A 20144-nucleotide genomic window follows, 5' to 3' on the forward strand; every position below is an offset into this window, starting at 1 on the left:
ATATGAAGAAAATCCAGCCATATCCAAATATTGCTGGAAAAAGAAGGAATACTTGAATAGGTCTTTTAGGTAGCTGTGCATATTCTTATCTACTACTATAAAATCAGTCAAGTATTATTTATTCAAAGGTAACCTGCAAGGTGAACCTAAAACTAAAATGAACTTTCTAAATATGCACATTAAAATCTATTCATCTCTTTGCATTCTCAGGTAAATTTATACCACTAAAAACTGTGTGAAATCAAGCACTCTGGTCATAAAAATGTTGGTTATTAAAGTATTTCAAATGTGGAACATTTTGTAATGATATAACAATTTTTAAAAACCAACCACATTTATTAATAGCAACACTGAATCTGATTAGATTCAATACAGAGAAAACTATCCAGCACACACAAAAAGCCTTGTAAAATTCTAATCGTAACTTGACAGGAATTTAATTTTTGGTAACAAATTCTTGAACAAAAACTTGAAGTGACATAGTTTTCTCATTTTCAAAAACAGCCCTGAGCACCACCAGGTATATACCTAAAGTCCCCGATCACCCCTCCCAAAATTCGTATCTGTCAAATTAAGAGACAGTTAAATAATGACATATGCCAACTAGGCACCCCTTAACATTTTTGCAAATAAAATTCAAAATCTGCAACTGAAAGCAGAATCTGATAGCTAACAATGAAAATATTAGCCAAAAAGTCTTGAAGAAAATCCAGACATTTCTTAATTTTCTTTCCAATATTAAAACCAATTCTAATATATATGTTTGATCAAAAATTTTTTTTAATTTTTTACTTACCACAGTGATACTGACAGCATCATCAAACTGATGCATTAAAATACTGATGACTGCTGAGACCAGAAGCAGCATAATAAGGGGATTTTTAAACTGAAAATAAAAACAAATTTTTAACCATTTTACCTGAATGGCACTTTCATTCCATTATATAAAACGCTTTCAAAAGAAAATTCTACTGGGGCACAATTAGAGAATTATAAATATCTACATTTAATTAAAAAATATCTTTAATCAAAAGTGCTATATTTGAAATGCACTATTTCGTAACAGCTCCTTTTCAGAAGAAAATAAGATCAATACTTAAAACTATGAAATTACTAAGTTCTTACAGTACAGGTACATTTTATAGCATAATAATTTAATAAATACTGTAGTGCTATTGAATTTATACTGAGGCTAGAATAAGAAAATTATTTCTTTATTAAAGATCATTATTTACAAAGTTACTGAGTTGAGTTTCAGACATGTAACTTTTCAGCACAAAATCCTCCACCAGTGTCAACCTCCCCTTACCAGTGTCCCCAAGATTCTTCCTCTTCCCCCCAACCGCACCCTCACCCAATACAACTTGCCACATTATCGGAAACATTTTAAAGTTTGGTGGTAAGAAAATTATTTGTAAACTAAAAATTAATGTTAAATACTAAGAACAAAATGCCTAAATTATGAGATTTAAATAAGCATTCCTCGTACAAGTATAGATTATAATCCTGAGATCAGACCACTTTAACTCAGGGATAACCCTCCGGGGCAGCTGTGAGAAGACAGATCCTCTTCAGGGAGGATGCTCAAGATACTCCCATTCCAGGTTTTCTGCTATCTCACAGAGACAACAAAAGGTTGCTCAAGGAAAGAACCAAATGCTTCCAGCTGGGCACCCTATTACTCAAAGATCAGAGCTCTGCTGCCAGAATCTCCTCCTCTGATAAAATGCTGCCAATTGTTACCAAAGTTGCAAAGCAACCAGGCTGCAAAGAATTCATTCCAGCTGCGAACCCAGCACCCTGGGCACCATGGAGCCAGCACTAGATGCTAACACCTGCCACTCCCTCCCGTCCTCTGGCTCTGTTTCAGCACAGCTTCCCATCAGAATCCTGTGACGTACTCCTGACAAATGCCCAGGTTCACACCAGACCAATCAAATCACAATCTCTGGGCAGAGGGCCCAGATTTCAACAATTTTCAAGCTTTCCTCAACTGTTTCTAAAGCAGAAAGCAGAGGTTCTCAAACTTATCTGGCCTACTGCCATCCCCTTTGCAGAAAGGAACTTACTCAGCCACCCCCTGGAAATCTACCTTCTTTAAATGAATAAATAGAAAATATCCCCCATCCAAATGCACTGGATGGTTTCACTGGGATAAAGCACTGAAAAGTAACTTCCAACAAAGTAAAATTACAACTGCAATTAGTTACTCTAATTGCAGTGGGCTGACAAACCACACACCTGAGTCAGAGTACCTGTGAGTGAACCCAGTCCTGCACTTAGGTATGGCCCTCCTATCTTTCTAAACCTGTGACTCCTCATCTGGTAAAACAGTATCATACCAGAGACTGTGGGAAAGATTAAGACTGTGTATTTCTTGTAAACCATAAGACCCTTTTCAACTTTTAGCATCACATTCTGATTAGGGGGTCCATGGCTTTTTCAGACTTTTCCCTTAAAAACCTGTGCCATCAAACACATGTCTCGAGAGGTGAACGTTTCCAGTGCCTGCGGACCATATTCAGTGCCTCTGAAACGCTGCCCAACATGTGAGGATTGCCACTTGCCATTTACTGTTGTTTCTCAAGCTTAACTATATATTAATATTATCAATTCCTCTTCACGGCTAATCTACAACGCAATCCAACAGAATCAAACAAACACTGTCCTCCCACTGTTCATCGATTTGCTCAAGCGGGCCCAGTAACATCTCCATTGTGAGACTTATTGTTACTGTGTTTGGCATATCGAATACGTCACACGGGTAGCTTACCAGGCTTTGTCGTGCGGGCAAGATGCTCTTGGTAGCTTGCCGGGCTCTCAGAGAGGGGCAGAAAAATTGAACCCGGCTCAGCCGGGCTGGCTGCGCACAAGGCAAACGCCCTACCACTATGCTATCGCTCCAGCCCAAGAAAATAAAAAACATTTAATCATTATAGCTAGTGATAAATCCAATCTTTTCAGTTTAGAAATCCAGAATAAACTTCACGAAGTTTCAGATAATGTAGTACTGTCAAGAATATGAGGATTAAAGCATATTAAAGGTCTTAGAGTAAGTCTTAGAGTACTCTAATCTTAGAGTAAGTCTTTGGACACTGATAAAATATAATTTAAAATCACTAACATCTATTAATAGATTTATATTTGCTAAAATTACACATTTTACATAGAAGGCTCAAAAAGATAGTATAATTCATACAACTAGTAAGAAAAGTAGAACTGATATCTAGCAGTCTGTATCAAATTTTCTATCTTATATTTTTCTATATTATTTTCACTTAATTTTCTAAGCTGGTCAAACTGCTTTTAAAAACTATTTGTATCCCTACATTAAAGGCATTTAGGTATTTACACAAATCTTTTCAGCATGCACCCATGAACATATACCACTATTATCAGTAATAATAAATTACTAATAATAAATAGTAATTTTTACTAATAATAATTTATAATAATTTATTACTAAAAATAAATAGTCATTTCATTTATTATTACCTCCATGTGGTATTATGTTCATGGGTGCATGCTAAAAAGATTTGTGAGCTAGGGGCTGGAATGATAGCACAGCGGGTAGGACATTTGCTTTGCACATGGCCAACCCAGGTTCGCTTCGCAGCATCCCATATGGTCTCCCGAGCACCACCAGGAGTAAAACCTGAGTGCATGAACCAGGAGTAACCCCTGTGCATCGCCAGGTGTGACCCAAAAAGCAAAAAATTTAAAAAATTAAAATAAAGATTTGCACGCTAAAAAGTATAGAAATTCCAACCTTTAAATATAAATTTTCAAAATGAGTTTGATTAGCTAGTAGGGGGTGAGGAGTGGGAGAGAACTTTGTGTCACAGAAAGAAAGATGCGGACACTGGTGGTGAGTTTAGAGTTGGAAAAATGTATGCCTGAAACACTATTATTAACAGTCCTATAAATCGAACTGCCCAAATAAAAATATTTTTAAATGAAAAAAAAAATTTCAACCAATGTAATTCACGTATTACATTAAATTCTTACAAAAGGGCATTTTTACATATATTTCAAAATTGTTCCTTTTCTTTGACATAACTTCACAAAAGTAAGCTACTACACTAACAAAAGCACATACAATTATATAGGGGAAGAGCAGCGAAAATATCCCACCTGAGAAATATACTTCTTCCATAGCGGTTCGCCTTCACAGATGTCAAACTCATTCCAGCCATGGAACGCTCGCCTATGACTAACTTCACTTTTGTTCAGGCCATTCTGAAGATCAGCCTATTAGATTTTACATATGAAAGTAATTGAAGATGTTAGAGAGTGAAAGAAAATAAACAAAGCAGCACTTACTGTATGATCACATTAACTGGAACCTCAACAGGCAAAAATACTCTATAGTGAAAGAAAGCATAGTAGTGATTATATGGTGCCCAGAGTAATATTCTGGCAGGGTTTAATTACAATGGGATATGGGAGGACTTTTATGAGTAACTTTTTAAAAGTTATGTATCTTAGTTGTGGTGGAAGTTATATTTCAGAAGGAAAACTATGTGTAATATGGGTATATTCTATTTTATGCAACTAAATTTTCGTAAAACTTTGGTGTTTTATTTCATGTAAGCAACACAATAGAGCTTATTAAACTAAAAACTTAGTTTAGGGAAAAAGAAAAAACACAAAGCAACCACAAGATTTTAGGGAAGAAAATATCAGTACAATTCAATTAGCTTTTTGTTCTCTTTGTCATTTTGTTGTTTTCTAAAATTAGTTCCTCCAAAAGAGCATTCAATGACTATGCCTTGTTCTCAGCAATCCAAACCGTGAGGGTGGGATTACTTTTTGCTCTTCAGTTGTCTCACAATTTCAAGCAGAAAATTTTAAATTCCTAAATTAACTGAAAATAATGAATACACTTTATAATCTTTAAACACCATCTACATCATCAGTCACTATTTCTTAAGATGTATTATTACAACTATTATTCAAGAAAAAATTATCTCTACCCCTAAAATAATTAGCTTTTCTGGTCAAAAGTTTTATAATAAAAGTTTAAAAATAAACCACAACACTTAATAATCCATTTTAAAACAGTAAAAATACAACAATGAAAACAGCTAAAAGATTTTTTTAATGTCATCATTAAAACATACCAATTCTTTCTTTTAGTGGGGTTGAGTGGGCATATTCAGGGGTGCTCCGTGGACCATGTGGTACACATGAGTCCAGCCCTCTGAGCCATCTCCCTGGCCCAAAACACATAAATCCTGAAGGAAATTTTTTTAATACTCTTGAACTGTACTTTTTCAAATTAAGAGATTCAGGTGGCTACACACACGATAGCAGGTAGGGCACTTGTCTTGTAAGCAGTTGACCCGAGTTCAATCCCCAGCAATCCATATGTTACCCCAAGCCTGCAGGAGTGATCCCTGAGCACAAAGTCAGGAGGAATCTCTGAGCACCACTGGGGGAGCACTCCACCAAAAAAAAATACATATATATATATATATCTTTAACATATTATATTCCTTAAAGAGTTAGTTTATTTATAGCTCTAAACTAATACTTTGTTTTTGCTTTAGCTTAGAAAACAATTCTTTTAAAAACCTCCTAACCCTACTTAAGTTAATAATTTATTTTGCAGGACTGCAGCAATAGCACAGCGGGTAGGGTGTTTGCCTTGCACGCGGCCGAACTTGGTTCGATTCCCAGAATCCCATATGGTCCCCTGAGCACCGTCAGGAGTGATTCCTGAATGCATGAGCCAGGAGTAACCCCTGTGCATCGTCGGTTGTGACCCAAAAAGAAAAAATTTTTTACTTTGCTAATCCAACTAATCCTTACATAGTCAATAATCTAGAATAGCACTGTCCAGTTATATTTAGTCACACTGATACTTAAATTTTAAAACAAATTCAGAGGCAAGGAGAAAGTATGGGGCTAAGGCCCTTGCCTTTACACAGCTGGCCCTGATTTGATTCCCGGCATCCCATATGGTCCCCCAAGCAGCACCAGAAGTGATTCCTGAGCAGAGTCAGGAATAAACCCCAAGTAGAGCTGGGTGTGGCCTTCAGCACTCACACACATCAAATAAAATCAGGTTCAGTGAATTCAAACTACCCTATACTATCTAAACCTCACGTACTCAGTATTCAAGAAGAGTATTTAATCAGTGGCTGTGAACTGGCATTGCACAACCTTTCTTTAATCAAAGAATATTCCATTGGACATGGGGTCTAAATGGCTTGCAGGGTGGTAAGTGTATCATTTAACTATCTCCTCCCAACTTCCCCACCAAACACTTACTTGGAGAATGCTTGCAACCTCACTGACTGGTAGTTCACTTGCTTTTTTTGATGTCAACACAGGAATCATTGTTTCATTTTCACCATTAGGTATTTTTTGAAAACGTGCAACCTAGGAAATTAAACCAAAGCAAAAACATTTGAATACACCAAAATTTTCAACTGCGGTCTGGAATAAATGAAAACCAGATATTCACAGGAATTTATTTTCTACAGTTAGAAAACAAATTTTTCCAGAATATCTAGTCCTAAAACAATTTCATAGTAACCATGTGCTATTTTCCAAAAAGCACACTTCCAAAGTTAAGTCATTCGTACCAGTTAGAACACAAAATAATTTTCACATTAAATAATTAAGATACTATTTCTACACCAAAGGAGACAGTAAAAAGCAAAGCAGACTCCCAAGCAAATCCCTAATCAGAATCATCTGAACTCATTAATGTTTAACAGGAGGGGTAGGGAACAGCTAAGCTCTCTCCATTTTAACTATCCTGTGCGTAACTCATTTCTTTCCCATGCAGAAAGGGTACCTGGCTACTCTACACCAGTACCATGATAGCAAATCTACTCCCACTCTAAGTGGACACACATAAAGCAGCCAAGGAGATGCCGCAAAGGTTAGCAAAAAGGTTGTAAGCAAGCGGAGTCAGAGAAAGCGACACCTGCAGGCTCTGCTTCATTAGCCAGATCTAGAAAAACATTGGCAATTTCAGAAATTCCCAGTTCAGACCTGTCTTGAGTCCTGTGCTGAGAATCTGTACAGACAAGATGCGAAGGTAGAAGAAAGTGAGACCAGAGTTTCCCATTCCTGACACCTTGTCAAGCAAACAGCTCTCCACATGTGCTGACTGAAGCAATGGTGGAGCTGAAGGGCCCTCCCGCTGCCAGGTGGAATGTTTTCAACCTCAATGGCCAGGACTTGTAGGAAAAGTATATCCCTCTTTAAAACAAATGAGATAAAAGAATCAGCTAATCCTATTATGAGTATAATAATCTATTCATTAAAAAAATTGGGGTTTACTCCAAAAATGGTGAATAGCTGTGAAAAAAGTTTCCTCAGTGTGCCTGAGTTCTGCAGTGTTTTCTAGTAACATGTAGTGAGAGGCATGCTGTGCAGTTTAAGAACTTTAAAGAGCAGAAGTATTTCTCCACTTTTCAGGATACCAGCAGTCAAATATTTTGAAGAAATTGAAGACAAATGACCCTTATTTCATCAAAATAAAGTCCTGAAATTATCTGATAGAAAAAGGGCTATTATAAACTTTCAGGTCAAGAGAATTCTACTTAGGAGATCCCCTCATACAATGGGAGGCACCTTGCCCTTCTCCGCTAATATCCTAAATAAAATATTGTCTAAATTCGAGGGAAACAACATCCCCCCCCCCCAATTCCTGATAATAAAAACTTTCTAAGTTTCAGTGGCAATCAGAAAGACATCTTATAACCATGTGAAAGATATCTAGAGATAAAATCAAGTAGTGTGCTAGGAATTTAATTGGAAAGACCTGAGCACACTTCCACATTTAACAGAGAATAGGAAAACAGCTTAAGAACTTTCAAACCACACCGTGCCATTATAAATGTAGAGAAGATAAATACAAAGAAAAGCACAAAGTGACATAGAAGTTCCAGCTTTTAAATCTAGGATCATGTGAAATAGAGAAGCAAGGGCAGCACTAAGACAGCTCATAAAGAAGCCAGAGGAAGCTAGGCCTAGGTTTCAGTTCCAGAATTCATTGAATTGAGCACAGATCCCGGGAATTGAGTCATTATTTCCCTGAAGTGAAATAGCCAAGGTGAGGTCAACTAAGAGTTACCAATCAGATGCAGGTAGGGAAACCCCCTCACATAACCCTTATATACGTCTAACTTATAACCAATCAGCTAAGTACAAGTAGTGGAAACCCTCCTCAGATTATGGCCCAAAGGGTGGTCCGAGCGAGGAAAGTTCTTGTTATATAATGCTATGGTATAAAAGCCCCTCACTTTTGAGACTAGAGCCGCTCATTTTGAGAAGGCTGCCACTGTATCAGTGAGCCGGATGAGGGCCCTAGCTCGAGCTAGCCAAGCTAATCAATAAAGACCCTTTGATTATTGCATTGCAACTTGTCTTCGTGTAATTCCTCTGGGGAGATCTTGAGCTGGTTTAAAAGGTACCACACCAAACACCCCCGGCTGAGCTGGGAAGACAGAATCAAGTTCTAGGCCCCAGTTTAACTTCAAATATAAGTTTCCTTTTAAGTACTACGTCGAGGTTCTAGCAAAGATAAGCCAGTATTTTAAGCAAGACCTTTACAGCATGAGAGAGGAGGGATTGACACTTTATATAGTGATTCTCTAAAACTGAGCGTCAGAACCACCATGAGGGCATGTTAATACAATGGTTATGGGGCTTCAAGATCAGCATTATTCAGCAGGCCCGCACAGGTCCCAGAAAGTGCATTTTTTTTTATGACAGAGCTGCAGTGAAAGGGTGTGAGACTCACTAGATGGTGCTCAGAAGTCAGACATGTGGTACTGGGGAATCAAACCCAAGGCCTCACATATACAAGGAATGTGTTCTACCACATAAGCCCCCTCTGCATAAGCACCCAAAGTGCCATTTCTAACCAATTATCAAGTCATGTGCCCAGGGACCACATTTTGAAAACTGCTCTGGTCTGAGTTAGACATGACAGATCCCAAACCACAGTCCCAATTCTAAGTCCTGTCACACATGTGTAAGTCTAAACAAGTTATCAAATTTCAGCGTCTTTTTTTCCCTCAGTGGAAATCTGGGGGTGGTAATAACTTTGATTTCAAGAAGAACTAAAAGAGCGACTATTTATAACACATGTATGGGACAGTATCTGGCATAAAGTGGGTACTCAAATTACTGGCTCCCTTCCCCAAAGCAACACTAATGGTATAACACTTATGCATTTGCCTCACCCTGACCACTCCAGATCTTCATCTAGCTTTTATTTTTGTGTCCTCTAAAAAGTCCTTAGTAACAGCAAGCATCAAAGGTGCCAAAGGTGATACTGGTATTTCCTATCTCATTGGTCAATTATGTAAACAAATATCATTGTTATCCTAATGTACCTGTACGATGTAAGTGTTCTTTCACTGATGATGCAAAAAAGATGAGAGGTGATCGGGTGAATTATTTGATCACCCAAGAACTAGCTTATCTGGTACAGGAACTAGGCAAATTTAAACTTCACTTTTCAAAGTACTGATATAAAGGGTTCTAATCACCAGAAACTGTTCTACTGGCAAATGTACCAGCCATGCAAGCAGGAAAAGTCCATTTGCCCCTACTGCAGTTCTCCAGGTATCAGACTGCTGGCACAGGGCGGAGGTTGGCAAGTGTCTCAAGCAGAAGAGTTAGGATTACTGTTCTGATAGCACAGCGTGTAGGGCGTTCGCCTTACAAGCGGCCAACATGGCCGACCCGAGTTCGATTCCTCCGCCCCTCTCGGAGAGCCCGGCAAGCTACCGAGAGTATTCGATATGCCAAACACAGTAACAATAAAGTCTCCAATGGAGACGTTACTGGGCCCGCTCGAGCAAATCGACGATCAACGGGAGGGCCTTTACCTTTACCTTTACCTTACCAATGAAGAAATACTGGCACAAAGGAAAAGGTCCTGTAAACACATTCTTATGAAACACCAACTTAACTCAGCAATAGGTTTAACAGCACTTAAAACAGTGAAAAATCCAAAGAAAAATCCTAGGCTCAATGGATAACTAAGTATTCAGAAATATCCACCAACACACAGAATATGCAAATTCTGAGTTTCCCACTAATATCTCAAAGTCATCAACACAAAAATGTTACTATCTTAATCTTACCATCTAAAAGGAAAAATCAAAAGTGATGCTTCTCAACTTTCAGTTGTCGTCACAATCACCAGGTACCATGAGGTAAATGTATAATTAAATACATTTATTATGTAAGTGTATGATATGTAAACAAATATCATTATCCTTGATATTTGTTTATATAACTGTTCATTATTTCATATTAATTAATATTATATAGCACAGCGGGAAGGGCGTTTGCCTTGCATGCAGCTGACCCGGGTTCGATTCCTCCGTCCTTTTCGGAAAGCCCGGCAAGCTACCGAGAGAATCCCGCCCGCACGGCAGAGCCTGGCAAGCTCCCCGTGGCATATTCGGTATGCCAAAAACAGTAACAAGTCTCACAATGGAGATGTTACTGGTGCCTGCTCCAGCAAATCGATGAACAACAGGAGGACAGTGCCACAGTCCTATATTAATATGTTAAATTGTAATTAATTTGGCGGAAAAGTTAAAGCTGAGTTTGGCCTATGGAATCTAAGTCTGGACTCAACCTGACTCTACCAATTTCAGTTGGGAGCTCTGAAATTCCTGCTGTCAATAGTTCAGACCAATTAGTACAGAACTCGCAAGGGATTCTGGGTCCCAGGTATCCATCCTCTCTATAAAATCTCTACCAGTAATAATGTCTTGCCAGTGCTCTAGGCCTACCCATCAACTCACAGGAAGTAATTCAGAAGGTAAAAGAGCATATCAAATCACTCGAAGAACACAATTAGCAAAATGTAGGCAGCGGGAAATTCTACAGAACAACCTGATTTTGTCAACCAACGACAGAGTGGTATTTTCAGACTAAAATCTTATTTTAAAGCCTTATTTCAATCTTAATTCTAACAAATAAGTGCTTTAATCAATCCAGAATCACAGTTATATTTAACTGCCATGCCTCTCCAGTCGTAAATATGGCACCATTCCTTAGTTTTCTGGCCTCTCATGACCTCCACCCCACTGCATAGAGGATGAAAGCAGACGATGCTTTAGTAGACGATCCCTATGCTACAAATTGTAATATTGGTTAGTGTGACTTTTCTCAATAGATTCAGGTAGTATGGAGAAAGATCAGAAATTAATCCAAGTTTCTCAGAACCTATCAAAAGGCACATGATGCTTGTTACAACTGACCTGTCTCCCCAAAGTTTATCTACTACATCCTCATCCCTTCAATGTCCTACACCCCTCTTTGAAAACAGGGTCGTTAAGAAGCTAACTTAAAAGTGAAATGAGATCACAGGAGTGGGGCCCTAACCAGTAAGACTAACATCCTTTTAAGAAAACAAAGAATTCCTAAAAGCTTCAGAAAGGAAAGACATGTGGAGAAATTAGGAGAAGGCAGCTAGCTGCCTGGCTATGGACCAGGGAAGTTCACCAGAAACCAAGACTGTGCTAGGACCCTGATTTCAGACTTCCAGCTCTAGAACCAGGAGAAAACCGCTCTTCTGTTAGAGCAGCACAAGCCAACTAACACAATGAAATTGTCCATCTGTGATAAAGTTACTTTGGATCACAGGCTAAAATTCTATTTGAGAACCCCATGATCGAGGTACTACAAGCATTATTTTCTAGGGAAATATTATGAGGTGATGTGAAATAGCCCATACTTGACCACACCCTGCCTACTTAATTTGTACCTGAATCAATTATGATGTACACAGAATGGTCTCTCTCTCTTCTCTCTCCTCTCTCACTCCCTTCCCCCCTTCCTCTCCCTCTCCCTCCTCCCTCTCTACCCCTCCCGACCCCCTTTCTGAGCATTATGGTACCAAAATGTTATCATAAACATCCCTTTACCCACAGGTACAATTCGGTGTCTTTAGTCTTAGGTTTGTTTATAGTGCTTTTTGTCAGCAGCCTTAGGTTATACAGACAATGGTCTGTATTCCAAAGTTATTGAGCTTAGTTCATCTAGAAAAATATAACCTACAGTCTTTTTCAATATATCCTGGGGACCAAAATGTTATGTATAGATCTTGACTAAATCTTCATTTTCATTGCAGTGTGTATGTATATGTAGATATATATGTCTACATATATATGTAGGGCTGGAGCAATAGCACAGCAGGTAGGGAGTTTGCCTTGCAGGAGGCAAACCTGGCCGACCCGAGTTCGATTCCTCTGCCCCTCTCAGAGAGCCCAACAAGCTACCGAGAGTATCGTACCCACATGACAAAGTCTGGCAAACTACCTGTGTTGTATTCGATGTAACAACAAGTCTCACAATGTTATTGGGCCCGCTGGAACAAATCGATGAACAATGGGAGGACAGTGAGAGTGACATATATATGTATGTCTTCCTTTATGTAACTACTTTCCAACATATAACAGTGCAAAAGATGATTCATGAAAAACTTGAAAGAAGAATTTTCATATTGATAGAAGTATGGTGTTTTAATGGATGCTGCCAAATTCTGAGAAAGAATTCAAGCTCTTTGACTTCTTTAGGGGGGTGGCAGGAAGAGCAGGGGTGAGGGTGGGGTTGGGCTACACCCAGCAATGCTCAAGGGTTACTTCTGGCTCTCAGGAATTATTCCCACAGGGCTGGGGGGGGGGCAAGATAGGGTGCCAGGGATCTAACCCTGATTAGCTGTGTGCAAGGAAAGTGCCCTACCTGCTGCACTCTCTCCAGCACCAACACTTTGACTACTAATCAGGAGTATGTGTTTCTTTCTGCAGAGTACAGTCAACAGGCTAGATTTTCACTCTTTGTCACCCTGATCTGGAGCTATAGCACAGCGGGTAGGGCCTTTGCCTTGCACGCAGCCAACATTGCCGACCCGAGTTCGATTCTTCCACCCCTCTCGGAGAGCCCGGCAAGCTACCGAGAGTATCTCGCCCGCACGGCAGAGCCTGGCAAGCTCCCCGTGACGTATTCGATATGCCAAACACAGTAACAACAAAGTCTCCAATGGAGACGTTACTGGGCCCGCTCGAGCAAATCGATGAACAACGGGAGGACCGTGATAGAATTTGCATATCTAATGATTTTGAAATCATTTACCAAGTGTGAGTCACCTGGAATGTGTCTCAGCTGTACAGTTTAGGCCATCCATGATTATCCAATCATAAAAGAAATTCTAATACATAGAAATGAGAGCACCCCAATATGCTTAAGTGTAAGTGAAATATGCCAGAAACAAAAAAGACTAATATTGTATGATTCCACTGTAGCACTGTCCTCCCATTGTTCATTAATTTGTTGAGCAGCCCAGTAATGTCTCCGTTGTGAGACTTCTTGTTACTGTGTCTGGCATATCAAATACGTCACGTGTAGCTTGCCAGGCTTTGCCGTGCAAGTGAGATACTCTCGGTGGCTTGCGAGGCTCTCCGAGAGGGGCGGAGGAATTGAACCCGGGTCAGCCGAGTTGGCCGCGTGCAAAGCAAACGCCCTACCCGCTGTGCTATTGCTCCACCTCATGATTCCACTAGAATAGCAAATCCCTCATGACAAAAAGTAGTAACCAGGGTTTGGGAACTAAGAGGAAATGGGAAGATACTGCCTTGAAGGGTACAAAAGTTTCTGCTGGGGATGCAGACAATGTTTTAAGAAACATTGGTAGTGTTGGCTGCCAAATATTGTGAATGTAATTAATGTACCCTTTAAAACAATTAGATTGACAAATTACATATATTTGAGGGGGCTCCAAGCAGTGCTCAAGAGCAATTTTCAGTCACTGGACTGGTGGTTCAATGCTAGGGCTTGAGTATAGGGTTCTGCAGTGCTAGGGATTATCCAGGCCACCTGGCGGAGCTGAGGGCCTTTAGGGCCATGCCCAGCAGTGCTGAAGAGCCTCCAGGACTATATATCACAATGCCTGGAGAATCATGTGGTACCAGAGATCAAATCAGGGTTAGTAGATCTCTCTGGCCCATACATATTTTTATCACAATTAAAAAAAAAAAACACAAATCCAGTGATATTTCTTCTGGTGGTAACCAGAATTGAATTGTGATATTTACAAATTAGTCAAGTCTAGTTCATTTTCAGGCCGACATTATTATTACAAACATGTCAAAATCAGGGTAATCACTATTCCCATAAAAGAGAATGTTGGTAGGTACGTTTGAGTCAAAAATAAAACCTGGAATTCAGAATTCAAATACCATGGTGATTATGACATACTCAAACAACTGAAAGCCTAAAGGTGAGAGTCTGATGCTCATGCATTTCTAGATAGGAAAACAAATACAAAAGTGGAAGTTGTTCTCCAAAAAGAAGCAATTTGAATAAGAGGTTTTTTTTATTAAAGTTCTACTATTTCTTTCTCTAGGTCAGTTCCTCCTAACAGTATTTTAAATCCACTTCCCTCATCTTTGCTTATTCATATAACTTTTTCTCTCCCAAGTAAACAATTTTATTTCTCATTCTTATCTGATTCATATTTATCAGAAATGATTAAAAAAACAGTACAGAATATGACAACTACAATCCCACCAACCTTCTCTGCAATGAATCGAGCTTGTTATACATTCAATATGTTCTTAAAATTTTTTTTCCGAGCCACTTAGTCAATGTTTAACTCTGGTATTTGGGTTGGCAGTCCTCTGCTACCCTTATGGTAATTTCTCTATCCCACAGAACAGAAATCTTTTTGTTCCTTTTCACTTTCTTCAGCAAATATAATGTATCTATTTTCCCATTATGATATGCAGAGGCAAAGAACAGACTCACCAATTTTAAGTTTACTTATATTGGTCACACTTAATCCAACTTTGAAAGAAAATACAAAACCACTCTTGAAGACGGCTTTTATAAATTTGCATTTATTATGTTTACAGTTTTTCTGTAACAATATAATTTTTAAAACTTTAATTCTCTTGTCATAGTTCACCTGCCTGAATCCTGTTTAGATTTCTTAAATGTCTAGTAAAATAAAAAACAGAACTGCTGCATTTTAATTTTCAGCCAACAAGTACTCTTTTTCACAAATTTCAAAATAAGCTTTTAATTATAATCTGTAATCTCACCAAGACTAAAATCCTACATAAGATGAATACATTTTAAATCTGTCTTTAAAGAGCAAACTGCCCTTTTCTAAAGTTTCAGTTATTCTCTGCAGAATCCTCTTCCTCAATACTGTTTCAGCTAATCAATAATCTTTATTGATTCCAAGGGATATCAAAAATTAATTCCTCATCAGCACACACTAACAGTCCATCTTTAGAAAAACCAATCCCTAACATGAGTAGGTAAAGCAGGCACGATACATGTACAAAAAGACAGAAATAAGGGGATGATTTAACCAGAAAGAAAAGGGAGATGCAGTCTCCTACTTATTAGTCCGAAAACCTGCATTCTCTCTGCCCTTGTACCGCTATTTTCCTTCAGAGCCTAAAGAAATATATCTGCAATAACAAAAAAACGATTTTGAAAGAAAAACTCTAAAAATATAAACCGAAGCTTTCGTTAACTCTATTAAACAATCACATTTGAGCCCAGCCTCCAAGAAAATCACAGTTCCTACTTCAATTTAAATACTCATACCCCATGAGTATCTCTGAAAGAATTCTGTTGGCTGAAGCCCAGGAGAGTTCAGTTGCAGAGCACCTGCCTTGAAGAAATGAGCCTCAAATTCAATCCCCAGCACCATGCCCCATGTGCCACTGCAATTCCATTTGGGATCCTGGGATGACAAAATGTGTGACTTCCAGTGTACCAAAGCCAAGTGGATGCGATCTATAGTAAGCACACACAAAAGTGTGTATAAGCAAAACTGAAGCATGGGATCCCCAGCCACTAACTGGAGAGAATCCTGGAGCTGGAGATACAATCCGGTGTTAAACACATCACAACCTGGTTCTACCTTGGCTCCACATGGTCTTATAAAAACAACTTGAGGAAGGTCGAGTTGTGGGGGAGGCGATAGTACAGTGGGTAGGGCATTTGCCTTGCACACAGCTGACATGGGTTTGATCCCCACCACACCATATGATCTCCCCAAGCACTACCAGGAGTGATCCCTAAACACAGAGCTATGAGTAAGTCCTGGCACTGCCAGCTGTGGCCCCCAAACAAAAGAAAACATACCACTGTAAGTTTCTATGTTGAAAAAGAAATTGACAACTGAGTTCTACTGCCAGAAGCGCTTCCACGGAGGAAGGAGGGAAGAAGGGAGGGTGAGGGAGAGAGACCAGGCCTAGGGCATCTGTGGCAGCCTCATTTGCCACTGGTGAAACTGTTGACTTCAATATGGCTGATTTCCAGAAGAGCAGTAACTTTTTTCTCCCCTGAAAAGGGAGTAGTTATTCCAAGTAAGTCTGGGAAACTCTGTCCTCTACTAAATTTTCAGGCCTCATTCCCCCTATGTTTTTCTGTGGTCTCCCAGCAACTCTAAACTACTCAACTCCTAGTATCTTTACTTTAATTATCAGTTATTAGCTCCAAACATGCTTATTTTCCTCCCTTGCACTGTAAAGTCAATGGCTAAAACACTGATGCTGGCCATGTATGACACACAGTTCATGCTCAGCAGCTATCAAAGAGATGAATGAATAACTACAGTAACAGATTTCTTTCTTACCCATTTCAACTATGTCCCCAAACAACAACAAAAAAATTCCTATAATTAAGAATTATTTCCAATAAATGCATAGTAAAGCCTCCTCTTTCTGATGTACAACGAGGGAAAAGAAATCTATCATCCAGAGAAATGAGTCAAAGGAAGATTCTGTGACCTAACAAACACAAATGCTTTATTTGCCCTGCATTATGGATAAGTGAAGAATACAGGAATGTTTCTTGTACTTATTGTTAACAACAATTGGCTTCTTTCTGTTGGGAGACATCTGCCATGCTCCAAGTACACCCTGGAGAAGCAAAGTGAAACACATAATCATCTAAAAGCTTAATAAACACTAAGAAGGATGAGCCTAAAAAGTCCACATAAGGGTTGGGGATGTGGTTCAGCTGAATCAGTAAGTGAAATAACATACAACCAATTTCACCATCTTTAAAAAAGATGGAAAAATGGATGAATGCAAGGATAGATGGACAGAGGGACAAAGAGATAGATAGCAGGTAACTACTGAAGTACCAGAAGCTAAGATTCCAGAATAATAAACAATACAAGTTGACCTCAAATACACACACACACACACACACACACACACACACACACTCACACCCAGTGAATTACTCTGGCTCTGAGTGCACTTAGGAATTACTCCTGGCAGTGCTTGGGGAACCATATGGGATGCCTGGGATTGAACCCGGGTCAGCCACATGCAAGGCAAACACCACACCTGCTGTACTATTGCTCCAGCCTCCTTGACCTCAAATATAATTTAAAAATATGTGAAACTATTCAAAGCATAACCCCACTGTTAAAAAGGTAAAAGATCATCTTATAATGTCCTCAAGAGTACAATGTGACCCAATCGTAACGTGTATGCCATCACCCTTAGGACCTATCCAAAGTGTGACATGTTATGATATTTCAGAAAATTGTGCCTTAAGAAGATTAAGATAGGTGGAGAAAATTACAACTATTTGTCTTCAGAAGAAAATTATGAAGGCACTGAATGACTACTAATTGGATTTCTGTGAAAGCTTCCACATAAACAAAGAACATTATAGGTACCGTCAAACAGACTAAGTACTATTATAAAAAACGACACTCTACCTAAACTAAGAATAGAATCAGTCTCAAGAGACAAATTTCCAATCATCAAAAGCACAGTAGATTTCTGACTCTGTAACATTTTCTGAGAGAGAATGCTGGTGTTTTTATATGATAAAAGTTGAGCTGATCCTCTTGAAAATTCCAAGAAAACAAACTGATTAGTAACCTTTGTTAAGACAGATACTATGGAAAGGTTACTTTCTATTAAAAATTGGAAATTCCAGTACATGGAGCTAAAAGAGTAGCATAATCAAATTCCAATGCAGACAGGCAAAATTACAAATCATATTTTCTCCCTTGGGCTGGAGTGATAGCACAGCAGTAGGGCATTTGCCTTACAAGCAGCCAACATGGCCAACCCGAGTTCGATTCCTCCGCCCCTCTCGGAGAGCCCAGCAAGCTACCAAGAGTATCTTGCCCGCATGGCAGAGCCTGGCAAGCTACCCATGACGTATTCGGTATGCCAAACACAGTAACAACAAGTCTCCCGATGGAGATGTTACTGGGCCCGCTCGAGCAAATCGATGAACAATGGGAGGACCGTGACCGTGATTTTCTCCCTTACAATGCTTGGGAATGGAAGTTTCTAAATGCTATTAAATATTTGTACACAAAAGAGCATTCTACTTTCTGAAACCTGGCACTGCTTATGGTTCCCAAGCACCACCAAGAGTAATCCCTGGGCACCAATGTATCGGGCCCCAAAACTAACAAATAAAAACCCAAAAAAAACTCAAGAGAGCACTCTAAACTATTTTCATTATGCAACACACACAGACAGGCACAGACACAGACACACACACACACACACACACACACACACACCAGTAGGGATCATACACAAAATAACCAATTTGGCAGGAAAAAAAAAATCAGATCTCTTATTCCTAGAGGGAGTTTTAAAAGCAAATTAAGTCTTTTTTAATGATTTTTTTCAAAAAAAAAAATCAAACATCAGCTCACTGGTGTTTTAAAAAGTCAAGAAAAGTTTTACTTCAAGAACCCTTTCTTGCCATACTGCCTATAAGAAAACCCTGTGAAATGTTTCTCTGTATCCTTGCCAATATGTGATTTGTGGTGCATGCATGTGTTTTACATGAGACATCATTTAACCATAAACTGCTTTATGTTTTCATCCATTTTAGACCTCTTACTTTGCCTTCCTACCCTTCTTCCATTGTTTTATTTGTTCCTCCCCACCCCCACCTCTGTTGGTACAGAGGACTGAAGCCCGGGTCTCACAAGCAAGGCAAATGTTCTTCCACTAAATTACATCCCCAACCCTTGGATCTCTTTCTCTTTACCACACACACTAATCGGCCTCATTTTTTTAACAGTTCATAGACTGTTTTATTGTTACTTTGAGTTAACCAGTCATCCTTGATGGCAGACATTTGGCCCACCCCTATCTTTTTCTATTATGTTACTATAGCAAACATTGTAAGTCTCTGTATGTCAGTTCAAGTACAGGTACAAGATACATCTCCATGAACTTTTTGAGCATATTTTTAATTATGACAGTTATTGCCAAACAATTTTCCAAAGATGTCCTAACAACATTCAGGAGCTTTTAATTTCCTTACAATCCAGCCAAGAAAGCACCACTACATTTATTAAATCTTTGCCAGTTTTATGAGTGGAAATGTCTGGTTTAATTTCCATTATTGCTGAGGTCGAACTCCTTTTCATTTATCTTCTAGCCATCCTATGAACCTTTCTCAATGAAAATGGTTATTTGTAACCCATGGCATTTTCTCCTATGGGTTATTAGCAGTATCTTAACAGATTTAAAGGGCCTTTTGTCATTTGTTTCAAGTACTCTTATCACTGGTCTGCAATTTATCTATGTTTTTAAGTGTTATGATTACGCATTTCAATATTTTCCATTATGGTCTAAGGTTTTTGTCTATGAAGAATGGCAAAAAAAATTAAGTAACTAACTCAAATGTTTAAAGACATTTTGCACAAATACTTTGAATGCCACCCTCATGCTTAAAAAGGTCTTGTCTGTGTACCTATAATCATAGAACCTCAAAGGGGACAATTCAATGCAATGCTTACAAAAATTCCAACTGCCTCTTTTTTTTTACAGGAATGCAGAAGCTGAGGGTGAGAAAGTGGCTTGGGGGTAAAACTCTTGCCTTGTCTGTGTGAGGCCCAAGGTTGGATTCTTGGCACTGCATAATCCTCTGAGCACTGCAAGGGTAATTTTCAAGCACTGAATTGGGAGAAGTTCCTGAACATAGCAAGGTGTGTGTGCCCCCATCTCAAGGGGGGAGGAAAAAAAAAGGCAAGCTGATTCTAAAACTTCATATGGTAAGGCAAGGGATTCAGAATAAACCAAACTACCTTTAAAAAGAACAAATTAGCTCTGGAAAGAAAGATGGCGGCCGCACGGGAG

General features: G+C 39.0%; 1 protein-coding gene across 2 annotated transcripts in view; it reads right to left on the bottom strand.

Moving 5' to 3' along the window:
- ATP2C1 (ATPase secretory pathway Ca2+ transporting 1) overlaps nt 1–20144 on the bottom strand; it is a 137496-nt gene that overhangs the window by 54887 nt on the left and 62465 nt on the right. For both annotated transcript variants that reach the window (XM_056128962.1, XM_056128963.1), the window contains exons 2-4: nt 6277–6387; nt 4135–4251; nt 797–886 (exon numbers count right to left, since the gene is read on the bottom strand). In XM_056128962.1, the coding sequence (XP_055984937.1) occupies nt 797–886; nt 4135–4251; nt 6277–6387 (318 nt within the window). The remainder of the gene's footprint in view (nt 1–796; nt 887–4134; nt 4252–6276; nt 6388–20144) is intronic.

This window comes from Sorex fumeus, unplaced genomic scaffold (genome assembly GCF_029834395.1).
Source record: "Sorex fumeus unplaced genomic scaffold, SorFum_2.1 ptg000072l, whole genome shotgun sequence".
In the NCBI taxonomy this organism is placed as follows: Eukaryota; Metazoa; Chordata; class Mammalia; order Eulipotyphla; family Soricidae; genus Sorex; species Sorex fumeus.